This window comes from Amblyomma mixtum, chromosome 6, assembly GCF_055824585.1.
Source record: "Amblyomma mixtum isolate Tamu chromosome 6, ASM5582458v1, whole genome shotgun sequence".
Lineage (NCBI taxonomy): Eukaryota > Metazoa > Arthropoda > Arachnida > Ixodida > Ixodidae > Amblyomma > Amblyomma mixtum.
In genome coordinates, this window is record NC_143017.1 from 19,335,283 (window position 1) to 19,353,086 (window position 17,804).

At 46.5% G+C, this 17,804-nt stretch overlaps 1 protein-coding gene across 1 annotated transcript in view; it reads right to left on the reverse strand.

Moving 5' to 3' along the window:
• Nucleotides 1–7,483: 7,483 nt before the first annotated feature.
• Nucleotides 7,484–17,804, reverse strand: part of LOC149338345 (uncharacterized) — a 146,634-nt gene continuing 136,313 nt past the window's right edge. The window contains exon 2 of the mRNA XM_089547622.1: nucleotides 7,484–10,373. Within this exon, the coding sequence (XP_089403748.1) occupies nucleotides 10,246–10,373 (128 nt within the window). The 3' untranslated portion in view covers nucleotides 7,484–10,245. The remainder of the gene's footprint in view (nucleotides 10,374–17,804) is intronic.

Consider the following 17,804-nt stretch of genomic DNA (forward strand, 5'->3'; position numbering starts at 1 on the left):
TGTAGGGCTTTCCGAACAGCGGGTTGACCCCGGGAGCAGAGAGGTATAACTTGATGAGTCACTGCAATATTAGCTAGCTTTGCGAAGGGAAGCGACCTCAATTTATGTAGCGCGAACATACACATAGCTTCTACAGCAGGTATCCTCTCTCCCTCCCGCTTCGTCATTTTTCAGGTGCGGCGGAAACCTCTGGAACTTCTAGGGAAACTTCTGGGAAACTTCTAGGGGCTTCTCCGACTCACCTCCGCCTCCGAGCAATGAGGAGAGGATGAAGCCAAGTGCGCGCAAGGTTACACACTCTCAAAGCGTTAAGAGGAGAGACTTCTCCAAGATTCTCCCTCGCGTCGCGCCGGCTTAACAAAAATTTGCGCCGATTTTCGTAACACACGCGCATCCCAGCGCGTTTGATTGTTATGAAAAGCTGCCTACGGGAGGGCACCAAAATTTGCCTTTTTTTTTCAGACTTTAAAAGTGTGTAGTGTCCTAACACTGATTGATATCGAAAATGATGCACGGTTTAAGGTACCTTAAATATGGTGTTTAAGATGGTGTGTGAAGATCTGGCATAGCTGATGGTGCCTAACATAAAAGATGGCGCCTGGTAGCTAGTTACACTAGACAAATGGATAGGGTGATTTCACGTACGATCGAAAGAAGCGTGGCTGCTCGACCACTTAAATTTATTTAAATTTTTATATATTGTTGCCTGACGGCTTAAAAGAAGTGACCTGCAATTGACGTACGCTCAATTTTTTTCCAAGCACTGGAAATTAACGATGGCGAAATGGTGTTTTGCTTCGCTCACGTGCTCTGCTGTTATTATAGAGTTTCTTACTATTACCTAGGGGGAAAGCTGGCACCCCTTCTATGGGAGTTTGCATGGAGACCCCTCGAGGCCACTTCAGCCACCATGGGCGCTCATAGCATCATGGGGCGGTGAGCTACCGACTGCAGCACTTCAACTTTTGGCCAAAAAACAATGCAAAAATAAACGCTATTCGATAATCAAGAATGTCCTAACGTTCAATGTCCTGTCTGTAAATTGCAACAAACGAGCAGAAAAACATTTAAGTACAAAGTTCGCCCAAAATAAGGGATGGCTAGCTCTCCTATTGGCCAAGTAATGAACACTACAAAAACTAATATTTCGTAATTAACAGGCGCACTTTTAAAAGTAATTATGTATAAAAAAATGTTGTTGCTTAAACAGCATAAGAGGTTTTTAATGGCATTTCAGAAAAGTGAAACCTTTTTTGACGTCGTGTGTCGTCGCATTTTCACTACTATGTGTTTTGAACACTGCGTTGGCGCGAAAGTCGTCTGCGCACACACGAACAGCGTTTTCGGAATGAAACGTCTCAGTAGGGCCACTCCATGTTCCCGAAAAATTACGACTGTGCCGCAACAAGTAGCTCACCGCCCCATGATGCTTTGAGCGTCCATGGTGGCTGAAGTGCAGCGCCGCCAGCTTTCCCTTTAGGTAATAGTAAGAAACTCTATGGCTGTTATGGTGAACTTTGGATTTTTAGTGATTTATTTTCTATACCCACAGTGACCGAAGCATTATAGAGGGGATTGGGTTTACATAAATCGTAAGAAACAAACAGCGGGAATTTTAGCAAACAAACGGAATTCGATACAAAATTTACGAGCAGCGAAGCAGCACACAATACAAACACTGGCAAAGCTGATCATAGAGTAACGGAATTAGTACAAATTTTCGACCAATAAACTAGCACAACATGCTGACGTGAACAAAACGTATCATGTCAAAGAAAAAAAAGAAAATGGGCTACATGTGAAGAAAACTAACTCAAACCACGAAACAAAATTCAGACAGTGACTGGCGAAGAAAAAAACAAAATCGCTTATTTACACAGTGTCTATGGGAAGGTGGTTCTAGTCATTTAAAGTAGGTGGCATGATCGAATAAAAAAAAGTGTGTGTGGCAGTGACTCGCGTGAACTTTGTGTTGGTGATCAACAAGTGACGAACGATACGCTGGCGCTGATATAAAGTGGCTGACGAGACGAGTTTGTTTGTTTTGCTTTGCTGAGCGATTTTTTTCGCTCCAGTATACTTCGCTGTTCCTGTCGTGAAGCGCGCGGCCGGAAACAGCGACACTGCTGTCGGCGACTCCCCGTCGGCCGTGTGAACGTGCCAGTCCGCAGCAGAAGATATGATGCCCCCTCACTGCATCTCTCAGTCTCCTGCGTGAGCGGGGGGGGGGGGGGGGGGGGGGGGGAGGAGAGCTAAGCTTTTTGAAAAAATTTCGAGGGGAGGGGGTTCGAGCCCTCCAACCCCCCTGCAGTCGGCGCCTATGACAACAAGAGCCTGGCGGACGGCCATACTCCGCTGCTACTTGAACGGGAACTTGCCATTGCCAGAGATTTCGTCCAACTACTTGACGGCTGCAGCTACGTCCCCTTGACCAACTTTTGAAACGAATTTCAGCACGTCCTCACAGGTGCGGCTGTCGCCTTCCTCCGCGGCATTGCTGAGTTCTCAGGTTTGTGTACCGTGGGAGGACCCACTCGAGGGAATGCTGGCCCACGCGCCGTTCTTCAGTCGGCCAAAGTAAATCCGGCCTTGCCGTCGGTTCAGTAGGATCTGCTGTCGAATCTTTTAGCAGATTTTTCGGACTGCTTAGCCACTTCCTGGGTGGTCAGCCGAACTCCAGTGGACAAGCACCGTATTATCACTGCTGAGACTGTGCGACCCGCCTGACAATGCGCATACCGGGTTTCCAGATGGAACGATAAGCCATTAAAAATCAGTTCACCGAAATGCTAGCAGACAATGTCATTCAGCCGTCTACCAGCCAGTGGGCATCGCCTCTAGGTTTTGTCTAAACGAAGGACAATACTCTGCGTTTTTGTTTATTACCGAAAACTTAATAACATGACCAAAAAGACGTTTACCCGCTGCCCTGAATTGACGCCCTAGAGCAACCGCGGGATTCCAGATATTGCCAGACAAACGGGTTCGTGGAGCGACTCAGCCGAACACTGATACTATGGTGTGACTGAGAAAAAGAATTAAAAGGAAAAGTTTCGCGGTCCATGCCATTAAGCATAACGGGCACTGTCCGCCATGCATTCTATCTATGCTAATGCACAGAACAGAACTAGCATGCATAGATGGATGGATGGATGGATGGAAACAACTTTATTACAAAAAAGAAATCTTCCAGGGTGGTCCCCTACTGGTCCAGGAGTCCACGGGCTTGTGCTTCACGTAAAGCCCGATCCACCAGCCATTTCTCCTTCCGCCTCTGCAGGCGAATTAGTTCGAATAGTGGCAGCGGCCCCCACTGTGCCGTCTTCATAGGCTGCGACTGCCGTGAAATATCCTGGTTTAGAATTTTGTGCCGCGTCGACATAAAGGATATCGGAGCGGTTGCTGTATGTTTTCGTGTAATAGCTCGCTCGTGCCTGCCGCCTACCGTGATGGAGACTAGCACTCATATTGCGCGGTAGGGGCTTCTGATATATGTGATCCTGCGTGCGCAGAGAAATCATGTAAGGTGTAGGACTTGTTGGGGTGGGAATTGGTGGATTGAGACGTAGCTGTCGCAGTAGGCATTGTGCTGTTTCCGTGCGGCTCAGGCGGACTAATTGGTTGGTGCGTTGAGCCTCAATTAATTCGATCACTGTGTTGTGGGTACTAGTGGCCAGGAGACGTTTCGTGCTAACCGTCCGTGGAAGACGTAGGGCGGAGGTGGCAGCCGTGCGTATTAGGATGTGTGCCTGTTGTCTTTGCCGCTGAGTGAGTATGTGGTATGGAAGGTGGTACGTAATGCGGCTAATGATTAATGCATTTGTCATATTGAGGGTCTCGCGTTCAGACAGTCCATGATTGCGTGTTGCCACCCGCCTGATAAGTGCAGCGACCTGTTTGGTCTGTTTTTGCAAGAGCTGAAGGGTGGCGGTTGCATCGAGTGTGTTGTTAATGAGAAGGCCGAGAATCGTCACCTGAGGCACAATGGGCTTCCCGTACATGTGCAGTTCAATCGGGGGGTCACTGGGGAGGGGTTTCAGCTGCAGGAGTTCCGATTTATTTGGAGAGCAACGGAGGCCTGTGTTTGCTAAATGAGTGGTGGTGATGTCTATGGCAGATTGCAGGATATCCTGGGCGGTTCCAAGGGATCCTTCCGTTATCCAGAGGGTTATATCATCTGCGTATATGGCTGTGTGGAGCCCTGGAATAGCAGCAAGGGCCTTTGCCAGTGGCGCTAGGGCAATGTTAAAGAGTAAAGGTGATAGAACCGCCCCTTGTGGGGTTGCCCGGTTAGGCAGGGGGAAAGGCTGGGAGGCAATATCCCGAAGGTGGAGGTCTGCCGTGCGTCCCTGAAGGAAGGCCCGAATATATTGCCATATGCGGGTGCCGCATCCCGTGGTGGCTAATGTCGTGAAGATATGGTCATGGCTTATTGTGTCGAAAGCCTTATGAATATCCAGGGCCAGTATGACTCGTGTAGCGGCTGTACGGCGCTTAGTGCAAAAGAGGGACTCCTTAAGTGCGAGAAGTATAGATTAGAACTTCGGACGCAATTCTTCCGTACGTAACGCTTGCGTACAGAACCATCCTGCAGGAGACAGCCTAACTGAACCCATTCAGCTTGTCTTCGGTCGGCAAGTGACCACTTCATTAGACGCTATGTTGCCTGTTCACCCCTACTGCGACTCTGATGTCGACCTCGGTCTAGACACCTTTGTTCAGCGTGCTGAAGAAGTGCGGCAATTGGCACGCCTGCGAATTAACTGTCAAGAGGAGAGTGACGCCGCTATGTATAACTTCGAACGTCTATTCGTCAATCACACGCCCGGCGACTTGGTGTGGGTTTAGACACCTGTTTGTAGACGCAGAGTTTCTGAAAAGTTGCTGCGCAGATACTTCCGCCCTTGCGAAGTAGTGCGCCGTATCAGTGACTTGACGTACGCAGTTGCTGCCGCCCTCGCGGCGTGCATATCGCGAGGGTACTAAAATCGTGCACATTGTATGAATGAAGCAGTATCACGACAGACCCCCTCACTGAACTTGCGGTTAATTGCAGCTTTGTCCTCCAATGTGCTCCCACCCTATCGCTGTCTTTTCCCTCCTAGCCGTGCCACGCCGCATCGTGCTGATGCTACTGAAGAGGGGGCAGTGTTACTTGCCATTGTAGACAAAGTAGAAATGCATCCGTTAGTAAAGGTAAAAGTTTCTTGCCTCTCGCTCGCGCGCTCGGAGCACTTTGAGCCCACCGGAGTTTTTCGGTTCTGCTTCGTGTTGTACGTTAGAATATTTTCGGTGTGCTGCTCTTTGCACTGAAGATACAAAAATATAACCTTGAATTGTCTCTTTGCAGTCTTGCTCAGTACCAATTTGCATTGTAAAGTGTGGGCCATTCACTCATCGTTCTTTTAAAACACGACCAGAAGGCGCAATTTCGACTACAAAGACTCCCTTCGTGAAGGGTCCGTCACTCTAATACACTACATTTCAAAATTCGTACGCATCGCACTTCTGCACTAAGAGCCCCCTGTGTATTTATGCTTGGTGCAGCGGTTTTTTTAATGAATCCGTAGTCAGATTGTGAAAACGTTTGGAAATTTGAGGACGTTCGCCCTCCTTCTGTAGCAGGTAGTTAAAAAAGTTAGCAGAGGATAGATAAAAGATAGCTGATAGTTAAAAAAGCAGGTAGGTCAAAACAGCCGCTGATGCGGTCTCCCAAGGACCCCTCACCAGCCCTGACACCAAGCCACTAGCTTCCAAGCAGGCCTCCCCTAAGCCAGCCGGTGATGCAAACCTTTCCCTGTGGGGGCGCCCCCCGTGAGTCGCTGCCGCTTCGCCGGTCAGAGCGTCGCTATTCTCAGCCTGAGAAAGGGGAGTTATGCTGTGTCATGCCAGCGTGTACATCAACCGGCATCACCACGAGGGTTAATATAAAGGCCCCGAGTCAAATAAACTTTGCTTCTCCGCTTGTGCTATCGAGGCGTTCACTCGATGCACGACAGTTCATATAAAAAAAACTCGCGCAGCGCAAGACAAAGTGACAGCAAACACAGAATTCAGTAGCGCTAGTGGTGTTTGTATCTCTCACTTTGTCCTCCGCCTTCTGTTGCGCTGGCTTTTTCGAGCCTGGCCGCGTGTTTGAGGCAGCAGCGAGAAAAATTCCGAGGTTTTAAAGTAGTTAAACCGTGTAAGAGGAGCGAAAGCACTTAAGGCAACACTGCCTCAGAGACAACCACGTGCACGATCTTATCGTCAGCCGCTACCGGCAGCCGCGCGCGTGGACAACCTTAAATTTTGCGATATAATCTTTCCTCCTGAAATAAAAAAATAAAATTTATTTGGTGATTAGGTTAATGATTTGCCTAATTATTGTGTTGTACTAGGTACAAAAGGTCTGCCTTGCTGTACAATCCGTATCGACGTATCTCTCACACTTCTTGTAATAAAAATCTCTAAACGTTAAAAAACAAGCCGGTTTATTTTTCTACTGCTCTTTAACTGAGAAGGCATCACATACAGATTAGCGCTTCAGGCAGCTGACATCACAAGAATAATTTCAAGAGACAGTGCACTGAATTACGGAGGCTACTGGTCTCTCACACTTTTACATTAGCCTCCGCGGTGGCTCAGTGGTTATGGTGCTCGGCTGCTGACCCGAATGACGCGTGTTGGGTCCCGGCCGCGGCGGTTGAATTTCGATGGAGGCGAAATTCTAGAGGCCCGTGTACTGTGCGATGTCAGTGCACGTTAAGAACCCCAGGTAGTCGATATTTCCGGAGCCCTTCACTACGTTGAACCCCATAAACCAAACCAAACCAAACCAAATCAAACACTTTTATATTGACTACACTCTGCACTTCTGTACATGAAATCTGTAACGTCATGTGATTCTCGAAGCATGTGATCAGTTACGCATATGTCAAAGATTTTACGCTGGACAAAATCACCTGTATGTGTTGTTGCAGTACGGCGTTTTATTCTTGCAGCATGAGAGTGAACCAAGCTTTCAGCGGTAATGGCGGTTATGTGTGCAAACTATTTCTCCGGTATTATGATGGTACAACTTCTAGGCGGCAAAGGCGCTTCACGTGTAAAAGGTTTTTGTTGATATTTGCACGTTTAAGTTCCGGGATACAGTTTTTCATGCGGCTAGTTTCCATTTCTTTTTTTGTTCGCAAGAATGCTTTGTGTATGTTCCGCGATGTTTAGCGGCCTTGATTTCCAGCTGTACAGGCACTCCAGCTATAAAAAGCGGCTGCTGTTGCTTATAGACGCAGTTTTCGTGGTCAAGTATGCACAGCCATGGATGTTTAATGCCGACTCACTGTCACGCTCAAGGCGGCACTGAGATTTTGTCGGTACGAAAAAAAACACGCGAAGTCCAGTCATATTTGTGCTTTGAGAGTTGTCGGAATAAAACATGACACACGCCGAATATTTGCGTCCATGTGAAGTTTATTGCTTGCCCTCATGTACATGCCAGATTTTTACGATGTAGAAAAAGAGAGATATGTAACAACGAACGTCTCAACCACACTTACATCATGTCGTCTTGTGCGGTTTTACTACGTCGTTTCCGGATGTTGAGAGTGGTGTGGTCATTATGAACGTTATAAACAGAGCACATTTAAATTGAAATCGGAAAACATTTAAATCCAGTCTCCATTTTTGAACGTCACTGTGGTGAGCCTAGGTAGTGAGCAAAGAAAGCAGTGTGCTGGTAACATTATCTGAAGTATTCCAGTGTTCTATTTTACAGGTTTGACTTAGTCTTGGGCCCCCTGTATGAAAACGCGGAATGGTTAGCGTGATGCAGATAATCCTGATTTTAAACCTTTGTTACTTATTAGGCTCAACGTAATGGTACATCTCAAAATATTACGTTCCTAGGTCAAACCATGCTGCTGCCGTATAAATTGCTGATCGGAAGGACAACGCTTTTCGCTAAACATGACATATCGCTAACTGGTGGCGACAGTTCGATGTTGACGAATTACACCAACAAACTGAAAACACTGTGACAGTGCTCTTAGTGACAGTAGAGGCTGCAAGCATTGTTTTTCGTTTTCGTCATCGCTTACAAACTAATATAATGAAGATCTGTAGATATCAGCCTTTGTGATGAGTGCGCTAAAATTATCTGCTTGCTTCTAGTGAGTAAGGAATTCTCTCTGCCATATCCGTGGCAGTCATTGAACACCAGGCGAGAGCGAACAAAGTGGCATTCACGGAAGCACCAGTTTTATTCCCGCCAAGACGCACAGTTCCATGGAGTCGCCCCCGTAATCAAGGCAAAGATGTCAAGAACGCCTGAAGGAAAAAACTTGATTGTTTCAAACTGATGGCGGTGTGTCTCATTTAGAAGCATGAAAGTTTTCTCCTGTAAAATTACCTTTACGGAGCGCCCTCAAAATATTGTGAGAAACCCCGAAGAGGCAAAGCATTTTGACCGCTGCACGTGATTGAAGAAACTGTGGTTGGGTGAGTTTGGGCGCCATGCCTGCAGCTATTAAGCCTGAGGATATCATCATCATCAAACGGCGCCAGGTGATCTTAACAGGAATGTTGTAGCCGCCACGTTGTTTACTAAGTGTACCTGAATTTGCATCTGGCGCAATAAAACAGCAGTCATAAGAGTTACGCAATTTATGCCCTTCTTTTGTTGATTTTTCAAATGTTTTAATGGAACCTCATTCCGCTTCTAAATACGCCTAGCAGTTTATGATCGCTGTTATGTGATTAAAAAATTACAGTTTACGCCACAGATATGTTTGTTGCAGCATACTGTGATATTTTTTTTTTGCTGAACATCTCGCGCATATCCCTGGAGTCACCTACTACTGTTTGGGAGTGAGAATCCCCAAGTGTGATCGTACTCGCACAACTATCAGCAGCCGAATCCGCAGCTCCTTACCATTCACTCTGCAGGTGCTGGTAAAACTGCACAACAACAAACACTCCACAATTACTGCTTTGATTACACTCGTTCGGAAACACTGTAAAATGCAAAGGCGCGAAGACAATCACGCCCACCAAATAAAGGTCTCCAAGAAATGTCCATATTATTATCACGTCATGCACTTTTCTAGGCACAAAAGTCTGCCAATAAACTGTTCTTGCCGAAAATGTGCTGCGGAATAGACAAGAGTTAACATTCACCGCAGCAGCAACAACAAAAAAGCGGTCTCTACGCCGCCTCGCAAAATATACGCTATTACACGACCGCTAATCCTACATGAAAACGTGCACAAGACAAACACGCTTATTGTCGCGTGTTCGGCAGCTGCATGAAGTCAAAAGCTGCCATGACAAGTACTCGATATCACAAAGACGAAGCACACGAGAGTTGCTTAACGCATGATATGCATGAAAACTTTGTACGCCAACGGCCTCAACCCTCACAGCATGGCGCTGCAGTCAAGCCGTGATGGCTGGCACAGCGTCTGTGCGCGCTGGCGACAGTTGTTTGCTGACGACATCCTCGCTGCGTGTTCGTTGGCACTCGTCGAACGTTGTATCAAAGCTGCAGCTAAAGGCGCAGCAGACGTCACTGCTTGCCACTAGGAACGAAAGTTTTTATTGCACTTCCTACCTCTAAAAAAGACGACACGACGACGCGCGAAAAAACGACGGACAAACGCGCAGCTACGACGGTCTTGGGCCACCTGTCTTCTGAATGTTGTGAGCACGCTACGCAAAGCCCAGCCCGTCTAACGGTAGTACGGCGATACACTTACTGAGCGCTCTTAGCCTGAGCAAGTTTTATCGGCTGAAATGGGTTGCCGCTCTGGATTCACCCGAACACCATATACGCTACGAAAGCTAGCCGTTTAGAGAACTTGAACATGGTTACGTCACTAGTGCGCTTCTCTCGGCGGATTATGAGCTCTTCGGCACTGGCTGACGAAAGTGGTGTGCCTTGTCATAACGCTAAAAGCGCTCGAACTCTCTGTAGCACCAAATAAAAATTGAAAAAAAAACAGCACTGTTGCTGTGCTGTGACCACAATATCTCTTCTGTGCAACTTGGCAATCTCCGTTCGGTTGTGCCAGCATTGACCGAGGCTGTTCGAGACATCTGCGTGAATCAGCCACGACTGTTTGAGCTGTGAGCGTCGCCATGGCCGCTGGCGTCGAACGCCAAAGGTGGACGGCAGCCAGGCTCGCCCGGCAGATGGAGGTCAGGGCCGTGGCTCCCAAGCCTGACGGCCCCGGCGGCGAAGTAGCGAGACAGCATAGGGGGCGCCTCTCATCCGCCGGCCGTGAGACTCACTGCCGTCGAGTTGTCCGGCAGGGCTGTGGCCGCTGAGCTTGTGGAAGACAGCAGTGCTGGTGGGGGCGTTGGGATGCGAAACATCACCTCGTTCTCCTTGCGCACTGCGGCATAAGAGAAGAAAAACAACAAGGTAACAACACTTAGAGGGCCTCCGAGCTCTAATTGTATCTATATAGACTACTGTATTTTAATGACAGTGAGAGATATTTAACTGAAAACGAAATTTTTAACATCTGAGATAGTTGGTTTTCAGACATAATCAATGATTTTTAGCGCAACGGGGACACAACACAAGTAAGTTGGACTAAGCGTTGGAGTAAGCAGTTGGAGTAAGCGCCCGTGTTGTCGTCTTTCTTGTGTTGTGTCCCCGTTGGGCTAAAATAATTTATTTTTTAAGCAAGACAAGGTAAATAAAATCCCCTCATGGTTTCCGCACCCCGTAACGTGACATTTAGCGAACGCAGTTCGCGGTACTCAGTATATATTTTATTCATGTTTATCTTTCAGTAGGGCTGCACTCGATTAATGATTCCTTAGCTGCACTCTGCCAGCCTTCGCTGCGGTGTAGACCTCTCCCCTCGTCAGGTCAGAAGTTTCCGAGAAGTCCGTCTCGAAAGAAACGAAGTCGCATGGGTGACTTAGTCAAAGAGAGAGTGATTAAGGACCGCGAGGATCACAAAGTGTCACGATGTTCGGCATATCCGCGATGGGCTTGACTAGGTTATTTCAGGCGGGGACAAAGTTAGCACGGATCGTCGTCGTCATCATCATCATCATCATCAGCCTGACTAAGCCCACTGCAGGGCAGAGGCCTCACCCATATCTCTGCAATTAACCCTATCCTGTGCCAGCTGCGGCCACCTTCTGCACGCAAACTTCTTATTCTCATTCGCCCACCTAAATTTCTGCCGCCCCCTGCTATGCTCCCCTTCCCTTAGAACCATCCCTTCGCATTACATGCCCTGCCCAAGCCCACTTCTTCCTCTTGATTTCAACTAGGATGTCATTAACCCGCGTTTGTACCCTCACCCACTCCGCCCTCTTCTGGTCTCTTAACGTTACACCTATCATTTTTCTTTCCATAGCTCGCTGCGTTGTCCTCAACTTAAGCTGAACCCTCTTTGTTAGCCTCCACGTTTCTGCCCATAGGTGACTACCGGTAAGATACAGCTGTTGTATACTTTTCTCTTCAGGGATATTGGTAAACTGCCATTCATGATCTGAGAGAACCTGCGACCAGCGCTCCACCTCATTCTTATTCCAGTTATTTCGCTCTCATGATCCGGATCACCAGCCACTATCTGCCATAAGTAGACGCACTCTCTTAGCACAGCACCTCGCTACCAATTGTGAATTGCTGCATGTTAACTTTAAGACCTATTGTTGTCCTCTGCTTGCCTAACACATTGATCATGCTTTGCAGCTCATCCCTTGAATAACTCAACAAGGCAATTACAAAATGAACAAGGGAGGGGAAAACCTGAGGTTTTCCCCTCCCTTGTTCATTTTGTGATCGGCAAGGACCATCTACCACACCCTATTTCTACCATCAACAAGGCAATGTCATCAGCGAATTGCGGATTACTTAGGTTTTCTCCATTAATTATTATCCCGAACTGTTCCCAATCCTGGCCGCCGCGGTGGCTCAGTGGTTATGGCGCCCGGCTGCTGACCCAACAGACTCGAGTTGGATCACAAAGGCTGCGGTGGAATTTCGACGGAGGCGAAATTCCAGAGGCCAGTGTACTGTGCGCTGTCAGTGCACGTTAAAGAATCCCAGGTGGTCGAAATTTCCAAAGCCCATCAATGTACGGCGTCCCTCATAGCCTGAGTCGCTTTGGGACGTTAAACCCGATAAACATAAACCTAAACCTGTTGCCAATCAAGGTATCAGAACACCTCCTTTAAGGAAGCGGTGAATAGCATTGGAGAGATCGTGTCTCCATGCCTGACAACGTTCCTCATTATTGGAATTTTACTGCTGACTTTATGAAAGACTATGGTAGCTGTGCAGTGACTATAGATATCTTCCAGTATTTTTACATAAGTCTCTTTTACGCTCTGATTCCGCAATGCCAGCATGAGTGCTGAGGTTCCCACTGAGCCACATGCTTTCTCGTTATCAATGAACGCTATAGATAGGGGTTGGTTATACTATGCGCATTTCTCTATCACCTGATAGAGAAATGAGCAGAATATAACCAACCTCTATATATAATGAATAAGTGGCAGGTTTTAACTTATCACAAGACTATTTTCCGACGCTTGTCACGTATGCCTGGTGAAATGCCTTGACAATATGACTGCATTACAGGGCTACCTCGAAAAAGTATCTATCTGGTGCTACCCGCGGTCGTTGATTTGAAGAGAAGAAAATGCTATCAGTTCACAAGAAAGAAAAAAACTTGCGCAGCTCACATCATGTAAACAACAAAAACAACAACAAGAACAACAACAACAACAACAATAATAATAATAACCATAATAATAATACTAACCAGACCTATTACGTCTACTGCAGTTTGAGAACTTCTCATATGTCTCTCCAATGACCCTGTCCTTTTCCAGCTGCCGCCACCATATCCCAGCAAACTTTATCTCATCCGCTTATATAACTTTCTGCTGTCCCCTGCTACGCTTGCCTTCTCTACCACGCTACCCTTAACCATCATCAGTTATCTTTCCTTCGCATTACATGCCCTGCCCAAGCCCATTTCTTCATCTTGATTTCGACTAGAATAACTAGAATTTCGACTAGACTTTACCTGCGTTTGTTTCCTCACCCACTCTGCCCGATTCCGGTCTCTTAACGTTACACGTATCATTTTTCATTCCATAGCTCGCTACGTTGTCCTTAACTTAAGCTGAACCCTTTTTGTTAGCCTCTACGTTTCTGCCCCATAGGTGAGTACCGGTAAGATACAGATGTTGCATACTTTTCTCTTGAGTCATACCGGTAAATTGCCTTTCATGATCTGAGAGAACCTGCCATATGCGGTCCACCTCATTCTTGTTCTTCTGGTCATTTCCTTCTCATGATTTGGATCAGCGGCCACTACGTGCCCTATGCAGACATACTCAATTAGTACTTTCAGCACCTCGCTACCAATAGTGAACTGCTGCTACTTTACGACACTGTTGAATATTACTTTGGTTTTCTGCATGCTAATCTTTAGCCCAACTGCTATGCTGTGCCTCTCTAGCCCATTGATCATGATTTCAGCTCATTTCATGAGTGACTTAGCAAGGCAATGTCATCAGCGTATCGCAGATTACTTAGGTATTCTCCAATAACTCTTATCCTCAACTGTTCCCAATACAAGACTCGGAACAACTCCTGTAAATGGCGGTGAACAGCACTGGCGAGGTTCTATTATTAGGATTCCACTGCTGACTCTATCAATGACTATTGTAGCTGTGCAATCCTTATATATATCTTCCAGTATTTTCACATATAACTATTCTACACAATGAGTCCGCAATGCCTGCGAAACTGCTGCGCTTCCGACTGGGTCAAATACTTTTTTATAATCTATGAAGGCTATATATATCGGTTTGTATAATCTGCGCATTTCTCTACCACCTGATTGATAGTGTGAATATGGTCTATCGTCGAGTATCCTTTACGAAAGCCTGCCTGATCATTTGGGCGATTGAAGTCTAATGTTGTCCTGCCCGTATTTGCGATTGCTTTGGTAAATACCTTGTAGGAAACGTTCAGTAAGCTGATCGGCCTGCAATTTTTCAAATTCTTGACATCTCCTTTCTTATGAATTAAGATAATGTTAGCGTTCTTCCAAACTTCTCGTACGCTCGAGGTCACAAGGCATTGCGTATACAGGGTGGCTAGTTTTTCTAGCACAATCTCTCCTCCGTCCTTCAACAAATCTGTTTTTATCTGATCCTCACCAGCTGCCTTCCCCCTTTGCATTGCTGCTAAGGCTTTCTTTCCTTCTTCTTTCGTTACTGGTGGGGTGTCCCATTGCTGTGTGATAGGGCGTGAATGAAATGAGCAGTGATTATATTGGCTACTTATAGATTCGTGTAGGGCTTTTCGGCTACTTTAACTATCTTATCGTTATTCCTAATGACATTTTCCTCTTCGTCTCTTAGCGCATACATCTGGTTTTTACCGATGCCTAATTTTCTCTTCACTGCTTTTAGGCTACTTCCACTCTTTGGAACATGTTCGATTCTCTCCATATTGAACTTCCTAATGCCGGTTACCTGGTGCTATTGATAAACTTGTATAGCTTTGCCACTTCTATTCTGTCTGCGGGGTTAGATGCTTTCATGCTTTGGTGTTTCTTAACCAGATCTTTCGTCTCCTGAGAGAGCTTGCTGGTATCCTGTCGAACCATTTTACCATCCTCTTCGACTGCGCACTCCGTAATGATAGCTGTGAGGTTATCGTTAACTGCTTAAGTATTAAAGACGTTGTGCTCCGTTAAAACTTCATATTTGTTTCTGAGCATACATCCTGAAATCCCCTACCTTCCTTCTTAACTGTAACTTCTTACCCTTTCGTGTCACTATAGTTTCTCCCGTTCCCTCTTGAAGCCTAAGCTAATTCGAGACTTTACCATCCAGTGGTCGCCACAGTGCACTTTCCGATGATCGCCACATTCTGCACACTGCCAGGGTGAGCGCATAGTATGAGGTCAATTTCATTTTGAATTTAATCACTGCGGTTTTCTATGTCCACTTCCAGTTCTCTCGTTTTCAGAAGGGGGTATTCATGACTCGTCGGTTATTTCTCTCTGCAAACTCTACTAATTACGCCCCGCTGATATTCCTACAGCCTATTTCGTAAACGCCTACCGCCTGGTTTCCAGCCTGCTTCGTGCCTACCTTCGCAACGAAGTCCCCAGTCAGTACAGTGTACTTTGTTTTTACTATGCTCATTGCTGATTGCACATCTTTATAGAAGCTTGCGACGATCTGGTCATCTTGGTTGGATGTAGGCGCGTAGTCTTGCATTAACTTCAGCTTGTATTTATTCTTAAGCGTAATTAGGGTAACAGCCACACGATAACCACAGAACGCAATAAACACCTTGGTATAATCATGTTGACTTAATTGCCGCTAAAGCTTACTGTATCCTTCACTTTTGGAACAAAATTTTAAGTGCACAGAAATTTGTATTTGACTAGGATTAGTCGTATTTTAGAATACGCATGCGTAATCTGGGATCCGTACAAAAAAAAATACCTTATCGATAAAAGAAGCAGCACGTTTTCTAACAGAAAATTACAATTTTACTTTTTGAAATATGGGAAGGGGTGGGTTGGCAAACTTTCTATTCGTGGAGAAAAATACTAGGATTGAAAACGATTTTCAATACGATCACCAATAAAACTCGTATTGAAAAAAAATTGGTCATTAAGAAGCCGTGGTACTTTTCTTCTAGAAAATTGCAATGCTAACAGAATTAGAGGTAATCATTTCTGTAATAATAATTTGTTTTTCTTAGCATAATTGATGGCTTATGTAATGTAGTGATGTCAAGACCGCGCCTCATTTTGTAGACACCATTGAAAGCCATCTTCATTTAGCTTTTTATAGTTTATTCAATCATTGAAGGACCTGTCCCCAATTTCATGTCCAGCTGTGGGAGCAGATGATCCCGACCGAGACGCCTTTTCGGCCATGGCAATGGGCTGCGGCGGATATCTGCCACGTGAAAGGCTGCAACTACTTGCTCATGGTGGATTGCTTGCCTCGACTTCAAGAATTGTGTCCTCTGACCTGTCTTAGCAGCACTTAGGTTATTTATCATGTCGAGGAAGTGGTTTATACGCAAGGCATACCGGAAACGCTGGTAGCAGATAACGGCGCTCAAATTGTCAGCCAAGAGTTCAAACACTTCGCGTACGATTGACTCAAAACTGTAACGTGTAGCCCTAGGGACGCGCTAGCAAACGGGGAGGTAGAATGAATGATTAAAACTGTGAAAGGCCTCTTGCTAAAACCTGGTGATCTACATCTGGATTTGTTAGCGTACAGGAACACGCCGGAACCGTTGGGAAAAACGCCAGCAGAGGTACTCATGGGATGGCGGCTGCGCACTACCTTGCCTCTCCACTAAAAAAAGTTGCCACCCAAGACGCCCCACCGCAAAGAAGCACGGGAAAATGATGCAGCTTTCAGGGAGAGTCAGCGGCGAAATTATGGCCGCCGGCATGCTTCCCGTCACTTTTAAGGCGAAAACCTTTAATTCCTCATCGTTGGCGACAGAAGGTTGTCAGCAGTTGTGGTCACGCTTTCTTTAGTCGACCAGAAAAAATCTTTGTGCATGATGGGATTCGAACCACCATCCTTCCGTTCCGCAGCCGAGCGTGCTAGTGGCTACGTCCTTTTTTTCTTTATTGCCTGACTTTGACACATAACATTCAACAAAATAAACAATCAAGAAAGCACACCAAATGCTATGTACGTCTTTGTCAAAAGTTTAGAGCCCAGGGGGTACCCTTCTAAGCTTTATATTGAGACTTTAGGAGCATTCATGGAAGTCCTGCCTATTGCAGGAGGCAGTACCAGAAATCTTCTCATGTCCAGGAAATTTGGAGCGCTAGAGATCCATTAAGAACGACACAGTGTGGCTAAAAAGAAAACCCCCTGGGCACCAAACTTTTGACAAAGGCTGTACATACACACGGTACTGTCCTGGTTAGCCAGCATGAATCTGGCTTCGTCAGGTTAAAATTCACGCAAATTGCACAGCGGCTCTAGTCTCGAGCGTCACTCCGGAGGTTCCGCAGCGGCTCTCTGGATGTCCAGGAACCAGTCCATGCTTTCCCGGAAGTAAGTTCGGGCAGGTCTTGCGTCTTTGTCACAATGGTAGCCTGCCATTCTATAGCGCCATATACAGTGGAGGCCCATCAGCATTATTGAGTCAAACGGTACCCCATCCTCATTTTCTACAGATAAGTACGGGATGCCATACGGGTCTAGTGGTAATTCTTTATTCAGGGTTCGCTGCAATAGATCCCAAAAATAAACCCCTTCCCAACAGTGTAAAAAGACGTGGTTTCTCGCTTTCTGCAAATTGAACAGTGAGATCTCCAGGGTAAAAAAAAAAAAAAATTCCTTTCCTTGAAACGCTACTTCCTGCCAACCCATATGTAGTTCTCCTTGTCTAGGAGGCTAAAGAGTGCAGAAAGACGTCGCATCAGACGGGTGCCTCCCAAAAGCCCTCCAGTGTCTCCGGCATTTTAGATTCCCAGAAATTGTGTACTTAACATCTGAACCTCACATCAGTGACAGAAGCAGCAACACCGCGCTAAAGGCTTCCGCCTTACCGCACTTTAGGTCAACAAAGTGCCCCCCCCCCCCCCTCCCCCCCCCCCTCCTGAATTTTTTCCATGGATGCCAGCTGATTCTGTTTGGGTCAAGGACTATAGGCGAAAAGGTGTCGTTCTTCAGTCTGCAAAGCGGCCACGCTCCTAGCTTCGGAGAGCGGGGTCCCAGATTGAACGAAACAGTCGAGCGGTAATCAAGCAAGCGCCAGAGAGAGGTTCAAATTCAGGGAC